Source organism: Podarcis tiliguerta (assembly GCF_965153285.1).
Source record: "Podarcis tiliguerta genome assembly, chromosome: 2".
NCBI lineage: Eukaryota > Metazoa > Chordata > Lepidosauria > Squamata > Lacertidae > Podarcis > Podarcis tiliguerta.
In genome coordinates this window covers 33,165,976-33,190,800 of record NC_139535.1, presented here as the reverse complement: position 1 = coordinate 33,190,800, position 24,825 = coordinate 33,165,976, and the positions used below count along the sequence as shown (strand labels likewise).

Here is a 24,825-nt window from a genome sequence, read left to right as displayed (position 1 = left end):
ATTTGATGTATATAATTATATGAAAATTAACTCATTGATAGTATGCTTCAACTAAACCATTAAAGATTTATGGATAAAATATTAATGTTCTTTGCAGTTTCAGGGGCAAATTTAAAATTTACAGAAGTAGTAGATTTAGTAAAAATATTACTTTAACATGCATATGATTTTCTACCAATTTAAGAGTAATATCAGTAATTTACTAGTGTCTCCTTCCCCACTCAGAGGGTGAACTGCAGTTCTATGCATGAGTAAGCCCCACTCAGTTCAACTAAACTTACTTCTACTTTCCTGGGAGTAAGCACCGTTGAATTCAGGAGAGCTTTCTTCTGAGCAGACACACATTTGCTTGCACTGCTTAAAGATAAGCACCCACCCTCCTCATCATTCTCACCTCACAACAACCTTCCAATCTCCCATTTCAGCATAAGGCAGCAACTGTTAAATCTTGCCTCCTCCTTTCCCCCCACCCAGAGAGGGCCCCCCCAAAGCCCCCATCCCACCAATCTCTCTCTTTTTATCAAAGGAAAGGAGGAAGGGCTAGCAAGCAATGAGATAATATTTTTGTTAACTTCCTTTTTTATATGAGGGAAGCTATTTAAGGCGAACCAACAATGTCTTACACAGCAGCTTGGTTTTTTGTTCTTACTTTTACACGGGGGAAAGGGGCTCCATTAAAGCCTCCGATGGGAGTAAAAGGCTTCAGGGAGGGCAGAGAAAGGCTTCTCTCTCACTCTCGTACACACACAGACAGAAGGGGAGACTGGAATATACAGAGCCTTACATAACAGGGCAACTTTGTTTCTTGTCCTTTTACACAGGAGTGGTGGGAAGGCATCAGGGAGGGGAGACGCTTAGCACATGCACTCACACACAAACACAGGCAGAAGGGGAGACGGGAGTAAAGAAAAAGAGCTAAGTAGCAGGGCAATGTTTTTTGTTTTGACTCTGAAGAAAGCAACCCCGGTTTCTTCTTTCACGGGGGTAAGGAAGGGGCAAAGGCTCAGACCAGCATCTTTGTAAACCATACCTACAGACCTGTCACACAGGCTACTAGCCTGCTGAGCCCGGGCTTGCTTCAAAATTGAAAGAAGTATGTTGTGAGGGTGGATAAGTTCTGCTGCTGGTTGGCTGCTGCTTTCCCAGCTCCTTTCATAATCCTCACCTGCTTTTGCAGAGGCAGAGGAGCTGAGCTGGGGCTCATTGCAGAATCAAAAAGTGACGGCTGCCATGCCTGCTCTTGTGAGTCGCTCGCTGCAGGAGGCAGAGGAAGCACTAAGAAGCACTGGCCGGCAGCACAGTTTTTCTCAAAATCGCAGTGTTTGCCAGATAACATTTTATGAAACCGTTATTGTGCTGTGGACTGCATAACTGATTTTGAACGATATATTGAAAAATCGCCCAGGTCTAGAGGAGACGCTTGCCCACACATTTGGCAAGTAGAAGAGAGAGCTCTGCACCAGCAGAGTGCCACTGGTGCCACTGATAAGATGCCAATAAAGCCCAGTAGGGCTAGCTGGAGGGACAGCTTTCCCCAGTCACCCCACCTTGCCCAGCGGATGGTGGGTTTGGATAGCTCTGCCCATTAATGACTAATGTCATATATACAGATAGGTGAAATGGCCAGTGAGGTATGAGGTCTTCAGACAGGGACCAGGATTTATTTATCTTCTGGATCAGGGGAGAAATAAAATGAAAAGTGGAAAATAAAAACAACAATATTGTATTGGCTTGTGTACCTCTCTGTTCTCCAATACCCTTTGTTCTTTTTCTTTTCTTGGCAGGTAACATCATTCCCGCCTAATGGTTATGGCTTGTACAACATCGTGGGAAATGCCTGGGAGTGGACCTCGGATTGGTGGGGTGTTAGGCATTCTGCAGATGAAACATACAATCCGGTGAGCATTTTGTTACTGATAAGCATATCAGAAGGCACTCATCTGTTGCTTTGCTCCTTCTCCAATTATATCTCTGCATGTGACAGTGCAGGTCCTGCTCCGGTGTAAAGTCTTGTAAAACAATGCTGGATTGTAAACAGACATGTGCCATGTAACAGTTCCATGTCTGTAACTAAAGGTGGAATGGAAAATTCCCAACAGGTTGCACCTAATACAATGGTGGTGTCTACACTAGGAGCCCCAGGATCTTTTCCACAGCCACCCACTCCATCTGTAATTTGCTTTGGGACCCAACTCAGGGTGCTAGAATTGACCTTTAAAGCCTTTTATTAATTTACATTCGTAGCCCTGAGGTTGTGGAATGGTTTTCCAGAAGGTTGCTCACTTCCCTCTTATTTTTTAGAAAGAAAAGTGAAACCTGCTGCAGTCAAATAACAATCATACATGTGCCTTCTTTTTAAATATTGTGCACACACCCACCCACCCCTTTATCACTTGTCTGCCTGCATTTATGTTTGAGTTGGCACAAAACGGCTCTGTTGAATTGTCCTGTCTTTGCAGCCTCAGGTTTGAGAGTCTCTAGATGATTTCTTTTCAGTGAGTCAGATTGTTAGCCTAATACTCTGATTGACAATCTCAGCCAGCATGGCCAATGGTCATGGGGGATGGGTGGGAGGTGTCATTTCTAAGGCAGTGGTGAGGAACCTGTGGTCTTCAAAAGGTTGTTTGAGGACCACAGGTTCCCCATCACTGCCTTAGGAAACGAGTCAGGACCCACCAGTTAAAGACCAGTGGTACCATAGGTAGTGAGAAAAGGACCAGGGAAACAAGCAGTCAGGTCCTTGCCCACCTGCATGCTAGACTGAATGACCTTGGCATACATTTCATTGTCTCTGTCTCTGTCTCTCTGCCTAATCTACCTTATATGGTGGTTTTGAGGACAAAGGGCACTTTTTGTATGCTTCGTTATAAGCAGCTTCACAAACCTTGGATGGGAAATGTGGTATAAATACCAACCTGCTGTCTGTACTCCTGCATGAAATCTCTGACAGAATTAAAATTTGACAGATGACTATCTGGGGCGTAAAGCTTTCAGCAGTGAAGGTGTTGGGAAAACTGTTCCGAGTGCAGCACATCCTTGTCATGTTTCACCTCTAGAGATCACGGTGCGTTAAAAAGTCAGCAGGCTCAAATATAGCTGCATAGAAGGTCACGCAGGGACTCCTATACATCTGGAGTGGGCAGCCTTTTTCAACCTGAGGGCCATATTCTTTGCTGGGCAAGTTTCCCAGGACCACATGCCAATGTTGGATAGCAAGGGCAAACCAGGAGGGCAGGGAGGTGTCTACACAAACCCACATCTGTATTGAGCAAAAGTGGCCAAGGTGTTGCCGTCCAAATATTGTTGGACTACAACTATGGACTACAGCTGTGCTGGCTGTGGCCGATAGGAGTTGGAGTCCAACAAAATTTAGGGGGTACCACCTTGGCAGCCCCCGATGTAGAGAGTCTCCCATTCTTCCTTTGTACTGTTTTGTTTGATATGCAGACATTGGATTGAAATATCTATGCAGTCTCATATTATTCAACATGGCTGTTGCATTAGACGCCTATCTTTGTTGTTGATACACCCATGTCCTATTAATGCTTTGGAATTATCTGAAAAAGCACCATTTTTGAATACTTTTGAAGATCCTCATCACCTCAACTTGGGTTTGTGGCTGCTTTACCTCCCTGCAGCTCTGAGCTGCATTGTTTGCCTGAGCCCAGTGTTAGGGGTGGAACACCAGCGGAGCAGTAGCTAGGAAAGCAGGTGGCCTCCAAACGTGGATTCCCATCAGCCCTCCTCCAGCATGGTCAGTGGTCAAGGATGATAGGAGTTGCAGTCTACCAACATTTGAAGGGCACTCCATCTTGGCTAGTCCTGCAGTAAAGAGTGGATGTGGCAGCTGTCTGGGTTTATTTCCTTCTTGCAAAGGTGTTACACTGCAGAGATGTCTTTCAAAGTGAATGATGGTCCAGTCTGGAGACAAAGCAGAGAACAAGCATCTGTAGAAGCATCCAAGGAGAAAAGAATGTTAAAACAGCTGTATAGAATACATCCCTCATTCCTGATGTGTTTCAGAGTCAACTCTCTTTTCTCCCCCAGGGTTAAGGTTTTAACAAGTTCACTCATGAAAACAGTCTGAATCCCCACAGACAGGAGCCCTTATATGCTTGTTTGAATTTGAGGCAGTTAGAATCTGCTTATCTCTGAAAATATATCTGAAGTTGCCAGCCTGTCTCATTTATCTGCTTAAGAGCGGTTTTGAAGAAATTTGCAGATTCTAGACACGTTGACTTAACCAAACTTAAAAAAATGAAAACTTTGGGCTCTGTGAGATGGACTAGCTGATTTTCCAGTTATCTCTCATGAGTGAATTTTTCATTTGTCAAGAGTTGCTCTTGAAACACATTGGGGTGGAGGGCGGCATCCCTCCACACCCTTCCTGTCATGGGGGGGGGGGTCTGTCTGTCCTCTGCGGGCGAGTTTTAAAGACTCTACATTGCCTTCATGCCCTGAGCATAGGCTTCCCAAGAGCCATCTGGTTGGCCTCTGTGGGAAACAGGATGCAAAACTAGATAGGCTTTATCTAGCTGAGCTGGTGCTCAAAATGGGTTTTTTCTTGCAAAGGAACAGGAGCCTGTCATGCCATGTTCCTCTTCAACGTGTGAAGATTCTGCAGATCTGCTAGTTTGGAACAGGAACTTTTAATTAGCCACTGAATCGGAAAGCGCAAGCAAAGCTTGATGCTCAGACCTACAAAACACTATTGCCGTAAAGTAGTAAACACAAATTCTCCGGGTGGCCTAAATAATCAAGAATTCTTCATTACTCTAATTAAGATTTCCATCAGGCCGCTTCTTTGTTCTTGTAAGGCTTTCTGTTTTCATGCTGGGGTCAAGGCATCAGAGCTTGAGGAATGGAAGAAGTTGGGCTCTTGAGCACCATCCTGAACAGTAGCTTTTTCTGTCTTTTTTCTCTTTTCATTTTGGTGCAAGGCTGCTGCGGCACAGACCGGGAGCACACAGCTGTGTAAATACAGGCATATCTTTCCAAATTTAATGCACATCTCCCACTTTCAAAGACTTTCTTCTTTTTATTTTTCTTCCTAACATCCCCCTTGTGATTCCTTCTGCTTCCCACCACCACCCCATGCTGGTTTTCTCCTCATGACACTGGGCCAGTAGGCAGCCCCGGAGTATGGTATGAGAGCAAGGCGCATGGGATTAGGGCCTTTGGCTAGAGCAACATCTCTCTCACTTTCTGCTGTGGAGGAGATTTACATCCTTATTTTTTATTTATTTTTTTGTCCAAGCTATCAGTTTAGGACAGGTTGAAGGAGCCAATTATGTTTAGCCTTGAAGAGATTACTATTAATGAGAGATAAGATAGTTGTTGTCAAATACTGAGCTGTGACCTAGATGATGCAGCAAATTATGTTTTCTGCTGCTCTAGAGGGTAGGACCCTGAATAAATGAGTTCACATGATGAGAAAGGATAACTTTTGACTAAACATTTGGAACAACTCTTATTTATTTATTTTTATTAATAAAGTTTTTTTATTTATACAACAAGAAAAAAACAACAAAAAAAACCCAAATACCAAATTACACACAAAAATAACCATAGACACATAATTTTCTTAGCAAACAATAAAACATCTAATGGTCTTAACACTAAAGACCCAACTTCCCGTCTATTCCATATTTCAAATTCATATTACTTATTGCCAATACACATTTTTTTCATAATTAAACTTATTCTCAATAAATCTAATTTCTTATATCCACCTTGCAACTACTACTGAAGTTCCTCGAATGCTGCAACAGAATTTAAACTACTATATTTATTTTTCAGATATTCTTTGAAAACCTCCCATTTAGAAACAAATTCCTGTTTAGATTTATTCTTTATTTTTTCTGATAAACCATCTAATTCGGCATATTCTGTCAGCTTTTGGATCCAATCATGGCTAGAGCAACATCTCTCTCACTTTCTGCCGTGGAGGAGATTTACATCCTTATTTTTTTTTTTTTTTTTGTCCAAGTTATCAGTTTAGGACAGGTTGAAGGAGCCAATTATGTTTAGCCTTGAAGAGATTACTATTAATGAGAGATAAGATCGTTGTTGTCCAATACTGAGCTGTGACCTAGATGATGCAGCAAATTATGTCTTCTGCTGCTCTAGAGGGTAGGACCCTGAATAAATGAGTTCACATGATGAGAAAGGATAACTTTTGACTAAACATTTGGAACAACTCTTAATGGCACAAGCTGCTTGGCAATGATGCAGACTGCCTCAGAAGGTGGTGCAATCTTCTTTGTTTGAGTTAGTTTTTCAAGTAGAGGCTGAATGGCCACCTATGAAAGATTCCATAGTCTCCTCCTCCTCCTCCTTCTCCTCCTCCTCCTCTTCTTCTTCTTCTTCTTCTTCGGCAATCACTCATAGCCGAGTAAGATTGTCTTCCATAAACACGGTTTTAACAATGAGTCCGTAAGTGACTGTGGAGGCCAATTGTGGACCCACACGTCCTTCCACAGTGGGGACATTGGTTCCCGGGTGGGAGTTGATCACGGTGTGGATTTGTCAAGTGTGCCTTCCTCTTAGCACATTTCTCCTTTGTGTTCTGAGTTTGAGTGTCTTCAAAGTCCATGACAACTTCCTTGGCAGGGAGTGGACTAGATCAGTGGTTCCAAATGCCAACAGAACTTTCAGATTTTCAGCTTTGATTCCCCTTCTCCAGGTTTTCTGAACACTCTTTTTCTCTCCCTCTCTTTCCCCATCCCTTGCAAATGAGACACAGCTCTTTCTTTAGAAGGGAGCCATAGTACTAACTGTGAAGGGCCACCTCTACTGTAGTAACTTTAGCTCTCATTGGGATCATACAGTTGCAGAACCTCACAGGGGTTGCATCTGTCACTTTACCAGGCAGGAGGAAAAGGGAGAAGGGGATGGATGGATGGATGGATGTGGATGCCTATGCAAGGAAAACCCATTCACTTCTCTTTCCTGCTCCTCATACAGAAGCAGTGAGAGCCACTCTACCTGATGCACACGCAGCCAACCAGTTGCCCCATTCCCCTTTTCAAACGATGGGTCAGCTGCTCTCCCCCATGCAGTTGGGGCACCTTTGCCCAACTCTGAGCCACCCATTTTCCCCTTGAGGGTAAGGACAACAGGAAGCACAGCTGGCAATCTCAATGGGATAGCCTTTATCTCTTCCCCTTGAGGGGAAAATGAGCTGAGGAGCGCTAGTTGCAAAGCTTTGCAGACCCGCTGGGATAGCTCCAAGGACCCTAGGTTATTTCTTTAGGAATTTAGAATTTTGACATGACATTGTTTCAATATCTGGTGTTTCCTGATCATGCTTGCTAACAGAGTTGTGAATGAAACAGCATAGCTTCTTTGAATTATCAGTAGCAAACCAAGCCATTTTCCCTGATAGTTCCAGTGGAGCGAGGGCTGGTTAACAGTACCGTTGTATGTGAGAAAAAGGAAGGACTTGAACGACTGTCTCCTCCTGTTTTGTCAACTATAACTTATCAGCTTGCAGAGAAGCAGCCAAGCATGAATGTGATAAATGAACCATGCTTCTTAACCTAGAGATGGTTTTTAATTCCAGCCCTTTTCAGCTCTTGGAAATGCATGGTTGCTGGGCAGAACTGTATGCAGTTCATCACCGAAAGGCTAAATTAGCTTCGTGGCGCCACAGCAAGTTAGAGCTCTCCATTTTTATACGTGGACAGTTACAGATTGGTGTTTTGAAATGCATTTTGGATTGTTTCATAAGTGTTAGCAGATGGGGGACAGTTTAAATGTTTAAAGAAGCACTTGTAAAACAAGCTTTTATGGGTGCTGTAATGAGACTTGCTTTCCCTTGAATCTGTCTTTGCGTATTCCACCTCAGCCAGTTTCCAGGCTTAGTAGGGACCTTTCCTGGTCCATGGAGGGAAGCAGGGCAGGTCTGAAGGAGGGAAGCAGGCTTCCAGGTTGAGTACCACCTTCTGGCCTAAAGACTTTCCCCTCAGTTTTCCTTCTTGAGTCTAGGCCTCAGGGATGGACCTAGGTTCTGAATGGAAGGGATACAAAACCCACAGAAACCAGGGCTGCCCGCACGCCATACATTTAAAGTGCATTTTCAGCACACACCTTTCCTCCAAAGAATCCTGGGAACTGTAGTTTATGCCTCACAGAGCTAAAATTCCCAGTCTCCTTAATGGACGAAGTTCCCAGATTCTTTGAGAGAGCTTTAATGGTGCTTTAAATACATGGTGTGCTCACAGACAATATTCACTGTGACCAGCAAAGAAGCCGAGCAGATGCAGGGCTGTAGTCTGCCAACAAGGGCCACAGCCTGCCTAATTTTTGTAGTAAACATACTCATTGGCCTTCTCACCCACCCACCCCGGCTTTGTTTCCCCTAAACCAGGCTTCAACTTGATACCTCCCCTCCCCCCCAATCTATTTTGGGCTCCAACTCTCAGCAGTGCTGCTTACACTCCCTGTGTGGAATTATCTTTAGAAAACTCTTTCTGTGGCTCTGCACTGCTTCCATTTTGTCTCTAGGCTCTCTGTTGGGTGCTCCTAGCATTCAGCCAGGGGTAGCTGATGTTGTACCTTCAAGTTGTTGTTGGGCTCCAGATCCCACCAGGCCCAGGCCATCTGGCCAATGGTCAGGGATGATCGGAGTTGCAGTCCAACAATTTCTGAAGAGCACCCTATTGAGAGCCAGTGTGGTGTAGTGGTTAAGAGTGGTAGATGCGTAATCTGGGGAAATGGGTTTGCGTCTCCACTCCTCCACATGCAGCTGCTGGGTGACCTTGGGCTAGTCACACTTCTCTGAAGTTTCTCAGCCTCATTCACCTTACAGAGTGTTTGTTGTGGGGGAGGAAGGGAAAGGAGAATGTTAGCCACTTTGAGACTCCTTCGGGTAGTGATAAAGTGGGATATCAAATCCAAACTCTTCTTCTTCTTGACTAACTCTAGGCCAGACAGATAAAGCAGCACTCCCCTGCCTCAAGATTCTACATGGGAAAAGCAGAAGAAACCTCCCCAGTCCTGTAGGATCCCAGTGGTGAATTGGCTACTATCCATAGTAGCTGTGCAGTCCCTCCACTGACAGAGGCAGTGTTCCAATGAATTCCAGTCGCTGGGAGTCACAAGTGGGTAGAGGGCTGTTGCACTCAGGTCCTGCTTGCAAGCATCCTTGGGGATTCTGGTTAGCCATTGTGAGAAAAGGATGCTGGACTAGATGGACCATTGACCTGAGCCAGCCAGCTCCTCTTATGTTCTTAATGGGATCCCTCCCTCAAAGCAAGCCAACCAGAGTGCCAGGCATCTGTCCACCCAGCCACCCTTGGAATCGTGGGTAGAGTTATTCCCAAGAGGGGGAATAATTCCCGTATAGCCTTACTATATATTCTGGGGAGCTTTCCCTCTTGGATGGTGTATGCTTATTGCCACCCGAGTCTTGAATCAGTTTCTGGGTTACCAGAAGGAGGAATAAAATTCTATCAATAAAGTATAAAATAAAATTCTACCTTTCTTTTGTCTCTTCCTATAATAGCCAACATCTGTCTATCCCTAAATCTGCAATAGATGACCTGATTGATTTGCCTGCCTTGGTTACTGCATCCCTCTTTCCCTGGCCTTCCTTGTTCTCATCTCAGCTGCCACAATTAGCCATCATTCATTGGTTTCCTTCACTCGGTGCACTTCCACACAGCAGTTTTGTTTTGGGCTTGGCGTAGCACACACATGCAAGTTTTGTGCAACATCCACATAGCACTGTCCTCATCGACGTGCCATCTCACATCATTTCCCCATTTAGTCCAGGTTTACCATTTCCATTAAAAAATCTGAATTTAAAAAGAAGCAAAAATTGGACAGGGGAGCGGGATGGCATTTGTCGTCGTCGTCGTCTTCTTCTTTAATAAATTATACCTCACTTTTCACCAAAAATAAAATAACCCAGTCCAGAATAAATTGCCTGTGGAATTTTTCAATCCAGCTTTCCTTTCTGGGATAAATTCTTTGTGTTTACTCAACAAAACTCTTCCTTCATTTTCCTTACCCGCCCAACCTTTTGTTTCTTATCTTTTTACTCTTTCTTCATCCAAGAATCTTTCTAACTCTTAAAAGTGTTTCAACTCAACTTAGGTATCTATTTTCAGCTCTTCCCTTAGAGTGCACCTTATCTCCCCACCCCCCCACCCCCAATTTAGTCTCTCCATAGTTCTTTTCTCCCAGGATTATTGCAGAGCCATACTATACTTGTAACGTGTGTGTGAACTTCTGTCCCTCCAGTGTTGGTCTCCGTCCTCTGAGCTAAATTGTAAGCCACTTTCAGGCAGGGAACTATTTTTAAGTCTGTGCTTGTACAGCGGCAAGCTGGCACTTAATAATTGAAGGAATTAATAACAGTGCATGCATAATGACATATAATCAGAAGGTCTTCGGGAGGTGTCAAATAGGGCCCTTAGTTTGTCTCTTTCAAATCAGCCAGGCTGGTTTTCAGGCTTTCGTTATGACTGAAGGCAAACAAGCAGCAAGATGCAAGCACAAGTAAATATTAGCTTTTCATGACCTTAACCTGCATATAAACTTAGGTGGGAACTTGACTCAGTGCTTGTTGTAAAAATAATATACTACCCATATGGCGCGCTGGGGCCTCTATATAGGACCAGTCCAGTGATGGGGGTGCCTGCTGGATCTGTTGGATCACATTGCAGTTCTGAAGCAGTCCTGCGTCCGAGTCTTCACTGATTTCTAGTTTTGGTGGAAATTTTAGTAAATATTGTAAAAACAAAAAATCCGCATAAAAGAATAACAAAGGAAAAAAATCTCTCTTTTTTAAAAAGGAAAGGCCAATTCAGTTCAAGGATTGTTTATCTAAATGACTCTGTCAGGGTTCCTTGCAAATTATATTTCAGAAACAGCTTGTTTACTCAGGTTCCTTTTAACCACAGGCAGATCATCCTGATATGAATGACTGATATATGAAGCCCATCTGTCGTCGCAATTTAAATAAAAACCAGCAGAAAAAGAAATACATTCAGGCCACTACTTTTGTGACCTTGCGGATAACCTAACTGCATGTGTTGTAACTGGACTACATGTCCCATCACTCTTGACTGCTGGCCATGCTGACTGGGGCTGATGGGGGTTGTAGTCCAACAACGTCTGAAGAGTACCACGTTGGCTACCCCTCTGGGTGAACTATGGTATAATGGATAGCAAGTGAAAGGGACAGTCAGGGTGACAGGAGATCCAGCAATACAGCTACACAGACAAGCCTGCCCTTAATAGGCTTGCAACATGCTATCTTCATAGCTCATGCTTTGGCTTGTTTAAAGCAAGCTCCGGCAAGTTTTTAAGCCACGATTTATGGTCCCATTTCTAACGACGAGCCAGATTTTGTGGAAATGGAAATGAAACTCTGCTGCAGTCATTCTCCTGGCCGTGCAGGAAGAGGAGAGGGAAATCGTGAGAATGAGAGGCTAGCAGCAGCTCCTCCCATTAAACCATGATGCAGTATTACATGCAAATGTCACCAAAGACACTAGAGGACCTGCACGTGTTATCTGGGAGAAATGGCAGTCTTTGGAAAGGGAGAGGTGTTTTTTTTAAAAAATAAAAATAAAACAATAACTGTGTTTTTTAAAAAATAAATCGGTTGTGGTTATTACACTCCTAAATTTAGGCAAACTTTTAAAGGCTTAGCTTAATCCTAGATTTTTCCAGAATGTGTTTTAAGATTCTGCATGGTTTTTCTACACATGTATGATTGAGGGTATTTTTATTTTTAAAAGGTAAGCCATTCCAGAACTAGCCCTTAACTGTTCTTTTTAGGGTCAGGGTATGTGTGAAGAGAGAATGAGCTACAGAAGCATATTTGCGGCTAAATAAATAGAGGCCAACAAGCAGAGGGAGTGGATCTGTTAGGATGGGATATTTTCTACTTACCAGTGAATTCGCTCTACTGTAATAAATACTGTTTGTACTTGAAAGGGGATTCCATTAAGGGGATAATGTTGTGTAATGCAATAGGCAGCCTGAAGAAGGTACAGCTCAAGTGGCTCAGTAATGCGTGGCTATGTACTAATCCTATTTTGCAATAGGCAGTTTTCACTTTAATTTTTGCTTTGCTGCCAAAACTCTCTTCTCTTGCATTCTCTTCATATAATTAATAGCTTTCGAGGGGGCACTTAATCCAAACAACTCCCTGCTCATTGTATCTGTGCTTTAGTAGCAGAGGTTATCCTTTTATAATCCTGAGCACACACCATGTTTGTGAGAGATTGAGCCCTTTGTGGAATCAGAGACTGCAAAGCTTTTCATATCAGTTGCTCTTCTTCCACCAGCAAAAGACTGACTACCCTAAGATCGGGTCACATTCAGTGTTGCTGTTGATAGACATGCTTTCTGGATTTTCAGTCACACTTTTTGTTGACGGCACAATGTTTCTACAGGGAACCCTGTTTCAGGCAGTGGGCAGGTCCCTTTCCACATTTTGTACACAGTTTGAGAGGTTCTTTAAGGCAATAGAACTCCCAGAAATTATATTAGTGGAGTTAAAAGGCACAGACCCTGAGAACTACAAGTACCTCTAGAAGGATTTTTCCCTGACTCATATATCTCAGCAGATTGTGATTGAAACCAGTAGGATGAACCTGAAACCTTTGGTGACATTAAGAGTTGTAGCCAAATGTTAGTCGGAGTAGACACATTGGAATTAAAGGACATGGCTACCTTAGGGCCATTAATTTCATTGGGTCTACTCAGTTTAGGATTGTATCCAACATACTCAAACTAGAGCCAGGGCTTTTTTGGCTGTGGCTCCAATCTGGTGGAATGCTCTGTCACAAGAGACTAGGGCCCTGCAGGATTTGACATCTTTCCGCGGGGCCTGCAAGACGGAGCTGTTCTGCCAGGCCTTTGGTCGGGGTTCAGTCTGACTCCCCTTTCATAAGAACTTGCATGAAAGTGGCCTCCCAATTTTTCTCACAGGCCCATATAAGTTCAGCACAAACAGTTGGGCCTGGTGAGCATTTAAGGTCCCCAACCTTAACTCTGCGGGTTGCAATCTGATTGGATTTTATTCTGATCCTGATCTGATTTGAGGATGTATTTTAATTGATTGTCTGATTTTATGTTAATGTGTTATACATTTGATGTTAGCTGCTCTGAGCCCGGCTTCGGCTGGAGAGGGCGGGATATAAATAAAATTTATTATTATTATTATTATCTCTTTTGTAGCGAACAATGAGACTGTCTCCCAACCCTCCGCATATCCATTGAAACAAACAAACAAATAAACTGCTGTTCTTCTGAGTGGGTACAGGGGAGAAAAAGATTGGGATGTGGTAGCAGGCAGAGAATTACAAAATTTGCTTTGGTTTCTGCTTACAGTGCCAAATGAAAACAAAGGAGACCCAGATTTGAATTCTCAGTCAGCCATCAAGCTTTCTGAGTGACTTTGAGCCAGTCACAAGGAAGGAAAGATGGGATCCAAATGTCCACTGACAGAGGCATTATGCTTCTGAATACCAGTTCCTGGAAACCACAGAAGTGGGGAATGTTTTGCTCAGGTCCTGCTTGTGGACTTCCTGTAGGCATCTGATTGGCCCCTGTGAGAACAGGATGCTGGGCTAGATAGGCTACTGGTCTGATCCAGCAGGTTCTTCTTATATAAAACACACATCGGTGTATTAATTCTTGTATATAGAGCATTAGACTGAAGGTAGGCTTGAAAGTGTGTGGGCAGTATCCTTTGAGGCAAGAATGGTGTCGTGATCCTGGCATTCTGCAGGCGATTCAGCCCAAGGATTCAGAGTGGGAAGATGGAATTGTCCTCAAGGCCAGCCCCAGGTGTGCATACCAAACCAGGAGCACCTATTCAAGATGAAACCATTGTCCCAGTATCTCTCTGTCCCCTCCTCTGACTCTTAGGACTCCAGCTCAGTCTTGGTGGAACCGCAGCATGAATCATGCTCATTCCCTGCAGTTCTGAAATCAAGGACTTCACGGATGCTGTGATTCAGCAGCATCAACAAACAAAAACAGAAGCAAGACAAGCATTGATGTTCTTTCTGACTCAAGACTTTATTTTCCTTTTTGTTAAGTTTTTTTTTTTTTTATAAAAAACCAACTTGATGCTCCAGCTACTTGCATGTAGCTAAAGGACCTGAATGGAGTTCCCAAATAATACTAGAAACAAAGGGGTGCATATTTTTTCTACCTTATTTTTTCTGCATTTTAAATGCCTATAAGTAAAAAATGAAAAGAGAGAAGTATGTAGTTATTACTGCATAGATCTCTCTTTTCATTTTCATTTTTTATTTTTGCTTATATGCTTTTCTTGAGATTCTTTTGGTCCTCAGACCCTGGATGCATTTAGAACACATAGTAGTACTAACAATGCTAATTACTAATCATTCCAATGACATTATGAAATAACATCATACAGATCATTTTCAACCATAAGTTTCCCAAGGTTTGTAATATTAGAAAGCTTTCTTTTACTTCTCTCTCCTTGCCATTCCCAACAACACCTTAGCATGCACTGTAGAGTATGGTTCTGTTACAGTCCTTGCCTTGCCAGCATCTTAAACCCTATCCCATTTCACCATTTTGCAAATTGTTCCTAGGGGACCCTGCTATGTAGATCAGCCAAAGGCCCATGTGTTCCATGTGGTAGAATTCCATGTGCCCACCAGGTGCCTTTGGGAAGTCCTGAAGCATGACAGCACTCTCTGCCCTTGTGCTCCCCAGAAACAGGTGTTTAAAGGCATGCCACCTTTGATACTGGACGTAGTACACAACCATCATGGCTGGTACCCCTGAACAGCCTTACCTTCAATGTTTCCCCCCCCACCATCCCCTTTTAAAGCTGTGTAAGATACATCTTGTGGTCGAAAATTCTATAGTATCCTGAATCTTACACCCTTCAGCTTCACTTTGATGGCTCCTGGGTTCCAGAATTATGGGAGAGGGAGGAAACTTCTGTCTGTTTTCTCTACACCATGCATAATTTTATTCACCCTCTATCCTGTCCTCACCTTACTCCCCAGCTTTTAAAATCTAAAAACTCCCAAATGTTTTAATCTTTCCTCATAGAGGAGTTCCTGCAGCCCATTGGTCATTTTTGTTGGCCCTCTTTGGTACGTTTTTCAGCACACCATTTCCCCCTCAGCTCTAAAGCACTCTTTTTACACAAAGCTGTAGGTTCCCGGCATTAGTAATTTCCTTTAGACATCACCTTTTGGCAGCTGCTGGGAAGCTGCTGTTCCCCAGGGCTGCAGAGCTTTCTGAGGGTCCCAGGAGCCAAAGCAGGAAAGGGCCAGTTGTTGTTTTGGCAGATTTCCACTGCTTTAGTCCTTTGTGTACCTCTTCCCACTTCTATGTTGACTAGCAGAAGCCGAATAAACAAAAAAAATATGATCAGATATATTTACTAAAAGCTTTATATCCTGCAGTTTCTACTGAATCAATCTTCAAGATAGCAATGATTTTCTTTTTTAAAACAGCAACAACCCCAAACCAAAAAACAATATAATTTTACCAGTTCCTTTAATTTGCCTTGTTTATACAGGTTGTAAAGCTCGACTATTCTTGGAGCATCATTTGGGTTACCTTAGTACAGAATGTCAATTAAAAAAAAATGGAATAGAGCACATAGCCTAGTCATAGCGCAAATGACAGAATTAAGGTGGCTCAAGATTAATTCCAGAATTAGTTGGTTATTACAGTTTCTGCCCAGTATGTTTTTGAGGTGAATGAGTCCTTTTAAACCTTAATTCTTAATTAATTAAACTCCACACAGGGTTTTGTTATCTACTGCCTGACCTGTAATCTTGATTAAATCACAAAATGCTAAAGTACATGCACCTGGCAAATCGCAAGGGAATGATTCTTACCCAGCTATACTCTTTGAGGAATGCCGTGTTTTGTCAATTCAAAATTGGGTTGATTAGCAGCTATGCAATTGTTCCTGAATAATCTCTTTCCAGGCCTTTTATTTGGTGCCTTGGCAAGCAAGGTTGTGTTGGTAGTAGAATACTGGCTTTCCAGGGCTTCGACCATTTGTGATATCTCAGAAAGCAAGTACTTTCGAAAGCAAACAAAATTTCCCCAGAGCCATGCTGTTTAAGAGCATGTGTCAGAGCTGGCTCCAGGTCCCAGCTCACAGAGGACCAACGCTAGCCGGTAGTAATGTACAAAAGTCTTTATTGAAGTACAGTTTCCATTTTCAAGCCGCAGCGCCCCAGCTCTACGTCTAGGGTTAGATCGGCGAAGCTCCATCTGAATCTCCGCCCCCTGTACACCAGTTTAAGATTCTAGCCTTACTCCACCTCTTCCGTCTCTCCTTTCTCCTCTGGGTCCTGCTACCCCCCGGGGTCCCTTCCTTCCTGGATTCTTCTGACGCTGACGTTGACCCCCCTGACTCCACCCGCTCTTTTCGGCGGGCTTTGGGACCTGGCTCCCTATCCGGGCTGCCAACTGCGCCGCCCTCCTGTACATTTGAACTTGGCGCGCGCACCCAGCCTTCAACCTTCCTCTCGACCGTTTCCTCGCTCCCCGATGGAGGCGTGGCCAATCCTGACTCACGTCCTCCCGCTGGCAGTGCGCCGCCTGATCCCGATGCCTGGGACTCCTCCCCCCTACTGCACTCTGGTGTGGACGCTGGTCCTGATTTCCAACTGCTGCTCTCTGAGTCCCCTCTGGCCCCTTCTTCCTGGGGTGTCCCCCTAGGCACCCCCCTTGCCCTGACCATGGGAGCCCCTTTCTGTGAATCTTCCGATTTGCTGGAAAGACTCAGAGACCTCGGACCGCTGTCATCGCTAACATTTCCTTCGGACTCCTCCCCCTCGCTCTCTATTTCCTCCCTTTCCTGTGCCTCTGCTCCTGAACCCCTGACAGCATGGGATGAGACCTGCTGGATCAGGCCAAAGACCCATCGAGTCCAGCATAGTGGGCAACCGGGCCTATGGGAAAGGGCCTCAGTGCAGCAATGCTCTCCTCACTTGCAATTGCCAGAAACTAGTATTCAGAGGTACACTGCCTATGTCAGTTGAGGTATGGCATAGCCTTATCCTCTTTGAATTTGTCTAATATTCTTCCAAAGCCATCTAACTTGGTAGCCATCGCTACACCTTGTGGGAGCGAAATCCATAGTTTTAAGTATGTGCTGTGTGAAGAAGTCTGTTCTGAATCTTCCAACACTCTGCTTCATTGGATGACCCGACTTCTAGCGATACAAAAAAGGAGAATACACTTTCTCCGCACTATGGAAGATTTTATAAACCTCTGCCATTCCCCCTGTTACTCACCTTTTGTCCAAACTTAAAAGCCCCAGATGTGATAACCTTTCCTCGCAGGAGCATGGTTCATTTTAGTTTTCCACCATAGAACATTTTCTAGCTGTACAATATCTGTTTAAGCATGTGATAGTTAATGTGTGTCGTTTTTACCTGTCTGAAAGCAGGAGTGGGGCGAGATCGATATGCTTCTCAGGTCCCGAGCGATAGGCTGGTAGCGGCACACATAATGGGAATATGGTAAAGGTAAAGGGACCCCTGACCATCAGGTCCAGTCATGACCGACTCTGGGGTTGCGGCCCTCATCTCGCTTTATTGACCGAGGGAGCCGGCGTACAGCTTCCGGGTCATGTGGCCAGCATGACTAAGTCGCTTCTGGTGAAACCAGAGCAGTGCACGGAAACGCTGTTTACCTTCCCACTGGAATGGTACCTGCTTACCTACTTGCAGTTGGACGTGCTTTCGAACTGCTAGGTTGGCAGGAGCAGGGACCAAGCAACGGGAGCTCACCCCTTCACGCGGATTCAAACTGCCGACCTTCTGATCGGCAAGTCCTACCTTCCGGAGCGGTACCTATTTATCTACTTGCACTTTGACATGCTTTCGAACTGCTAGGTGGGCAGGAGCAGGGACCGAGCAACGGGAGCTCACCCCGTCACGGGGATTTGAACCGCCGACCTTCTGATCGGCAATGGCAATATGGACTACCACCAAATAGGTGAATGTATAACAGTGATGCATCTCTTAAATTGGCACAAATCTTAACGCTATATGCCATAGGAGCACAGCAAGTTGGACTAACAATACTAATTGTTAATACGTTTTCAATCCATCATCACAATTTCTTTAGTGTCACAGAGCTCTGAGCAGCATGTTATAAACTTACCCAGGGAAACCCAAATAACATGCTTGCTGTAGACTTGACAGAAGAAAGCAGCAATTAGACACTGATGCAGTCACTGCTGCGCTTTGGCTGGAGCAATTACGCCGGACTGTCTTCTAGTCCTGAGCAATGTAATTATTTTCAAGGTTTTTCAAACCCCCCTCCCCCTCCTGCCTGCCAAGCAGCTGTAGTTTGCTTACACAAAGATTAGAACATCTCTTAATTCCTTTCTACCTCTCTGTTGGGTGGTGTTTGCTCCTAGTTTTGTACAGATGATCAGTCATTGGTATTTTTCCATCCACAGAAAGGACCCTCAACCGGGACTGACCGAGTGAAGAAAGGAGGATCCTATATGTGCCACAAGGTAATGCTAAAAGGCAGCTGTCAATCTGCTGCGGTGCAATAGGCTCTTATTTTGTACGCCTGAGAATTAGTGACATAAAATGACACACAGAGAGAATTGCATCTCGTGGTGCACATCTGAAAAGAAGCACTTCTGGGTGGACAAATGTGGCGGGGTGGGGGAGATAAAACAATGAACTGTTAATTTGAATTCCCATTTATCTAAGCTGAGATAAAATATCAATTGTCTCCTAATTTTAGCTTGACGGCAATTTAGCTGTCCCACTTTTGCATAGTTAAGACAGCAAGGAACTTTACAATCTTCCTTTTACTCCAGTGGCCAACCCACACAACTGCTGGCACAAGTGCTTCTTTAAATCGAGCTTCTACCAGGGCCTGTTCAAGTGCAACTATGTTAAGGATATAAGGAGAACGATGCTGAATCGCAAACAAGGCCTATCTCACTCTTAGGGGTGAGGAAGTGGATCTGGTGGGTGAGACAGATCCTTATTTCCCTGCCCCAGTTTGACAACTAGTTATGGCCACCTGATTTTAGTCACCTGATGTCACAAGGATGTCAGGCAACTCAGTTTCGCCTGTGCAGTAGTTTGAAGGCCTCCCTCCCCCCAAAAAACCCTCTGGTTGTCATGTGGATCTATGCAAGTTCTGGGCTTTGCAAGTGCCTCCAGCTGATCAGCGATGTCTGCAGCTCTTAGGGCCCAGGCATGCCTGCACTTTCCTCGTACCTGATGTTACATCAGATGAAGAACAGGTAGGTATAGCTTGGCCAAAATGGGCTTCTAGACCAACTGGAAAAGCCTGGCCGGCTAATTTGGCCTGTGGGTTGGAGGTTCCCTACTGCTGACAAATCTAAGCCAGCCCCACAGACTCATCTGGTGGATGGGCTTCTGGGGATGGCACTGCATTCCTTTCCCCCTCTGAGTCCTCAACCGCATCCCCAGAAGAAGGAGATGATGAAGAAGAAGAAGATTACTTTGGCAGGTTGATTTAGAGCTATGGTGATTGGAATAAGGTAAAGGTAAAGAGACCCCTGACCATTAGGTCCAGTTGTGGCCGACTCTGGGGTTGCGGCACTCATCTCACTTTATTGGCCGAGGGAGCCGTCTTACAGCTTCCGGGTCATGTGGCCAGCATGACTAAGCCGCTTCTGGCGAACCAGAGCAGTGCACGGAAACACCGTTTACCTTCCCACTGGAATGGTACCCGTTTATCTACTTGCAGTTGGACATGCTTTTGAACTGCTAGGTTGGCAGGAGCAGGGACCGAGCAATGGGAGCTCACCCCTTCGCACGGATTCAAACTGCCGACCTTCTGATTGGCAAGTCCTAGGCTCTGTGGTGTAACCCACAGCGCCACCTGCACCCCTTGATTGGAATAAGAGGAGTGTGCTATTGAGGGAAGAAGCTATCGGTGGATTGTGTATATGTACCTACCACCTCTCGAAGATCCCAGGACACCTGTACTTTGTTTTTTAAAACATGGTCTTACAACCAGTTAGGATTCTGGCTCCTGTCACCACTACAATGCCAGGATGACAGCCAAGCGATTGGTTTTCTAATGCGGAGACTCTCAATTGCTGAGCCTGATGATAGTGTACTTTTTAGGCCTCCAAAATCAAGGATGCTAGCTGTTTTTATATGATAGTGAACTATATTCTGCTGGAGCTATGTAATTAAACAGAGCCCTCAGCTGACCCTACAGTAGTTCACACCCAACCTTGGGTGTTGAGATGTGTTTTAACCTAAGAGAAAACCAAGAGAAAATCTTAGCTAAATGCTTAATTTCCCTTCTTTTCTTTTTTAAAATAGCACGCTTTCTGGCCTGGAAAGTTATTGCAGGTAGGAATGTAAGCCACCTCAGCCACAAAGCTAAATTTAAGATTGTGGGATCTCCAATAATTTTTATGAAGCTAACTTTTGCTAGAGCTGGACTACTCACCTTCAAAAGAGGAGAACCTATGACCCTCAAGATAATGTTGAACTCCAAACCACATCAGTCCCAGCCAGCATGGTCAGGGATGATGGGCTCTGTAGTTCAAATATCATCTGAGGTGCCACAGATTTCCCCTCCTTGCCTTATGGTGAAGAATTGAGTACATAGACAAGACAAGCAGTCTACCTTTGCATTCTTCTCATCTTAAATATAAAAGTTTTGGGAGAAGTTGTTAAATAGATTGTGAAAAAGACTCGAGAATATAAGAGAAGCTAATGATAAAGAAATAAACCCTACATTCTTAGCAACCAGTAATTGATATGAAACAGTTCTTGCACAGTGTTGTAATAGGAAATGCATGCTCCTCCATCTCCATCATTTAGCTAATTCCAATGAACTACACAGCATAATTCTTAAAACAACAACAACACCTAAGTCAAAGCTATCGCACCAATTTTATTTATTCTAATTAAAAAGTAATCTTACTGTGTTTATCTTTTCATTTTCCTTGGGTGCTTTGAAAGGTCCTGTTTTAAAACACACTTTAAGATTCTCATCTGTAACCTATCCTTCATAGGAAGCTTGCATTTCCTACATTCAGATCACATGTTCCAGGTTTTATTTTGGGGTGAAATCAATGTCACACATTAATTAGCAGATTTGATTAAATTAACAGCGGCATTGCAGTTTTCTTTACAGATGAGTAATATGGCCCATTTTAGAGTCTACTGAAGATAGTGTAGTCTTTTCTCTTTTCTTTTTTTTAAGCATGTGAAAAGTCATCTATTATCTCAGGGTCAGAAAGCACAGTATAACGAAGCAGTGCAGAGCCTTTACTAAACTTTACTTCTGGATTGTCTATCCATTTCTAGGGTTTAGACATAGGTAAGCTAACTGAGACTAAATCTGCAGGAGATTATCTGAAATAAGCCAAGAAGCTTTCTCTGAATTCTGAAAGTACCAACCTGAATTATCCCCTCCTGAGCCCATAAATTCCCAACCTCCCTTTCCTCCTATTACTTATAGTAGAATACTCTTCAAAGCCGCTTTTGTTTCAGCACGACAACGGTACAAAAGATTTCATACGCCCAGCAATAAATGTTAGAGGTCAAATGGCATAAGCTTACTTAGAGATCTTATATGCAGATTTGTTCTTTGTCTTTTGCCTATCAGTAAACAGTGTTTGGGTGTGAAAATAAAACAACCTATAAACAGAGAAACTGACAAAGTGTTATGATAGACTGCAGGCATACTAACACAACACTTTTCCTTGCTGTTTAAGAATGTCTCTGCAAGTTTAACAGTTCAAAGTAACCTGCCTTTATGAAGCAATCAAAGTGATCTACCTGTAAGGAGCACCACACAAACCTTGCAGTTGTATTGCCTTGTGTTTTCCCACCTTATACCTTGCCAGTCCCAAGCTTAACATTATAATACGCGGTTTGTGCCAGGATTTTAAAATTATAGCTTGTAAAAAAGAGCAAAACCCAAAGGTCAGACACGATCTAGACGAAGGTTACACATTTTTAAGGGCCTATTGAACTCATTCATTGCAACTTTGTTCAGAGTAAGCATAGAATCATAGAGTTGGAAGGGATCCCAAGGGTGATCTACTTCAAGCCCTCTGCAGTGCATGAATATGATTAGGTAGCCCGTCCTGTTTGTTTCAATGTGAGGGTAAAGCACCTGCCCAATTGTGGCGGGCTGGTTTACAGTCTCTCTTCTGCCCACCAATTCATGGAGGCCTTGTGGTCTTACAGTCCTGCAGGTGCCCCCCAGTTTGTCATGGAGGAGACACTTAAGGGAAATAGGGAGGTGGTCTCTTGGAGGCACTGTGGGAGGCCGTTCCAGGCACAATGACAACATACCACAGCAACACAGAGATGGAAAGGGACATGCCCGAAATGAACTTGTAAGCGAGAAGAGGGAGTGACCAGGGGCTTGAAGTGGCAGGGTGATGCAAGGAAGTCAGCGCTGCCACTGTAAAGGTAAAGGGACCCCTGACCATTAAGTCCAGTCGTGTCCGACTCTGGGGTTGTGGCGCTCATCTCGCTTTATTGGCCGAGGGAGCCGGCGTACAGTTTCCAGGTCATGTGGCCAACATGACAAAGCCGCTTCTGGTGAACCAGAGCAGCGCACGGAAATACCGTTTATCTACTTGCACTTTGACGTGCTTTCTAACTGCTAGGTTGGCAGGAGCAGGGACCGAGCAATGGGAGCTCACCCCGTCGCGGGGATTCGAACTGCTGACCTTCTGATCAGCAAGTCCTAGGCTCTGTGGTTTAACCCACAGCGCCACCCGCATCCCGCTGCCACTGTATCCAGGGCAGGGTGTGTTGGAGAAGCAGAAGCATCCAAAGGAGAGCGCAGCAACAGTGATACTGTTGAGGGGAAGCTAGATTTTGCTGGTCAGGAAAGGAAATGACCATAACACATAGAGCTTGCCTATTGAGGTACGTGAACGGCCTACAGGTTCTGGGTACAGAAATATTAAAGCTAGAAGAAGGAATGCAGCAGTAACCTTATGGCTACGGGCCCAGCTTCGGGAATTGTGGAATGGGGAAAGGGAAATAGATTAAGCAGTGGATGACCAGGGGCAGAGGGAGTGAAGAAAACTGGGACTGTGATGAGTTTGAGAGAAGCTTCCGGAGGGAAAGAGGATTCTCAGCATCAACAGTAGCTGAAAGGAGATATGAAATTACACTGACATGTGTCTTGTAGCTGATGGTTGTGTTGTATATTCTGGCATGTCACTTTTAGCCCATCCTTGCTATATCAAATTAATTGAATCTCTACACTGACTGGCAATTTTTGAAATCCCAGGGCACAGCTGTATGGTCCACCCTTCCTCTTTCTTAAATTTTCAGTCAATTAAATAAAATTCTCCTAGACATATGTCATTACCTCTCTGTTCTAGGTCATCTTAATTCAAAGGCAGTTGTTGACCCGTGAGCCGAGTTTTAATGCAGAAGGAAAATGAGTAGTCACTGTTGATGACTGATCTCGTTTAATGGGAAAAGTCATCTTGATGTCATGCGTCCCAACAACTGCTGACTGTATCAATTTAATCAGTCGCATAAGGAAATGTTTGGCTTTTCTAAATGTAGTGCTGCTCAGATAGTCAAACACGACAAACTGAAAGCAGAACCCTCTGCCTTATTCGGTAAGTTTCTGTCTTCTGCCACAAATTAATAGGGTGGCCACAGGCAAACCAAATCCAGTTATGGATTTGCCTTACAAAGTACATCCGGTCATTATCATTAATCACTGTCATTAAGTAAACATTTTGGGCTACAGCTCAGACAGAAAGGTTGAATCTGTTTATTAAGCTATAAATCCCATTGGGGGTTACTGGCTATAGACTGAGTGATCCAGCTGTGATCACATGTGATTATGTGCTGCAGGATTAGGTACTGGATGGCCCTTCTAATCAAGATCTCACATGGTATATTGTGATAATGTGTGTACTATTTTGAGATAAGCCTCTGTTGGCAAAAAAACAAACCAACCAGTGGTCTGTTTGTTATATTTTATTAGATTTGTATCCCACCCTTCCTCCCAAGAATCCCAGGACAGCAGCTCTGGTCTTCGCATCAAATGCAGATTGTGTGTGTGTGTGTGTGTGTGTGTGTGTGTGGCAAACACATACAAGAAATGCAGGTTTATGTCTTTCTGTGAATGGTAATGGATAATTGGATTTTAAAATTTGCTATACTATCACATAGCTTCTAAATAAGATCAATAGAAAGAGTTTGTATAATAACAACAACAACAACAATAATAGTAATAATAATAATAATAATAATAATAATAATAATAATAATAATAATAATTTATTTATACCCCGCCCATCTGGCTGAGTTTCCCCAGCCACTCTGGGCAGCTTCTAATCTCGTGTTAAAAACAATACAGCATTAAATATTAAAAACTTCTCTAAACAGGGCTGCCTTCAGATGTCTTTTAAAGATAGGATAGCTGCTTATTTCCTTCACATCTGAAGGGAGGGTGTTCCACAGGGTGGGCGCCACTACCGAGAAGGCCCTCTGTCTGGTTCCCTGTAACCTCACTTCTCGCAATGAGGGAACCGCCAGAAGGCCCTTGGCGCTGGATCTCAGTGTCCGGACTGAACGTAATAGGTGGTTAAGTTTTGCCCCATGAACTAAGGTTTTCTCCCTTGTGCAACCTGAAGCCAGTGCTCGCAGCTATCTATTAAAGTCCAAATTAGTTGATTTCCGTGGATCTGTACATGCTGAGCCACCCTTGCAAATTCTTAAAGCACATACCTACAGTAGGGTTACAGATATACTTACAGATGTGTTGGAAGTATTCTCAGGTAAGTACACTCCAGCCTGTTGAAACTGCCAACTTTGTTGACTTTAATGTGTT

At 44.0% G+C, this 24,825-nt stretch overlaps 1 protein-coding gene across 2 annotated transcripts in view; it reads left to right on the top strand.

Moving 5' to 3' along the window:
* Positions 1-24,825, top strand: part of SUMF1 (sulfatase modifying factor 1) — a 63,376-nt gene that overhangs the window by 33,077 nt on the left and 5,474 nt on the right. The window contains exons 7-8 of one of the 2 annotated variants that reach the window (XM_083426427.1): positions 1,785-1,898; positions 18,449-18,508. In XM_083426427.1, coding sequence (XP_083282553.1) covers positions 1,785-1,898; positions 18,449-18,508 — 174 coding nt within the window. Of the gene's footprint in view, positions 1-1,784; positions 1,899-13,353; positions 14,136-18,448; positions 18,509-24,825 lie in introns of those variants that run through there. The other variant, XM_083426428.1, reaches the window with a different exon arrangement.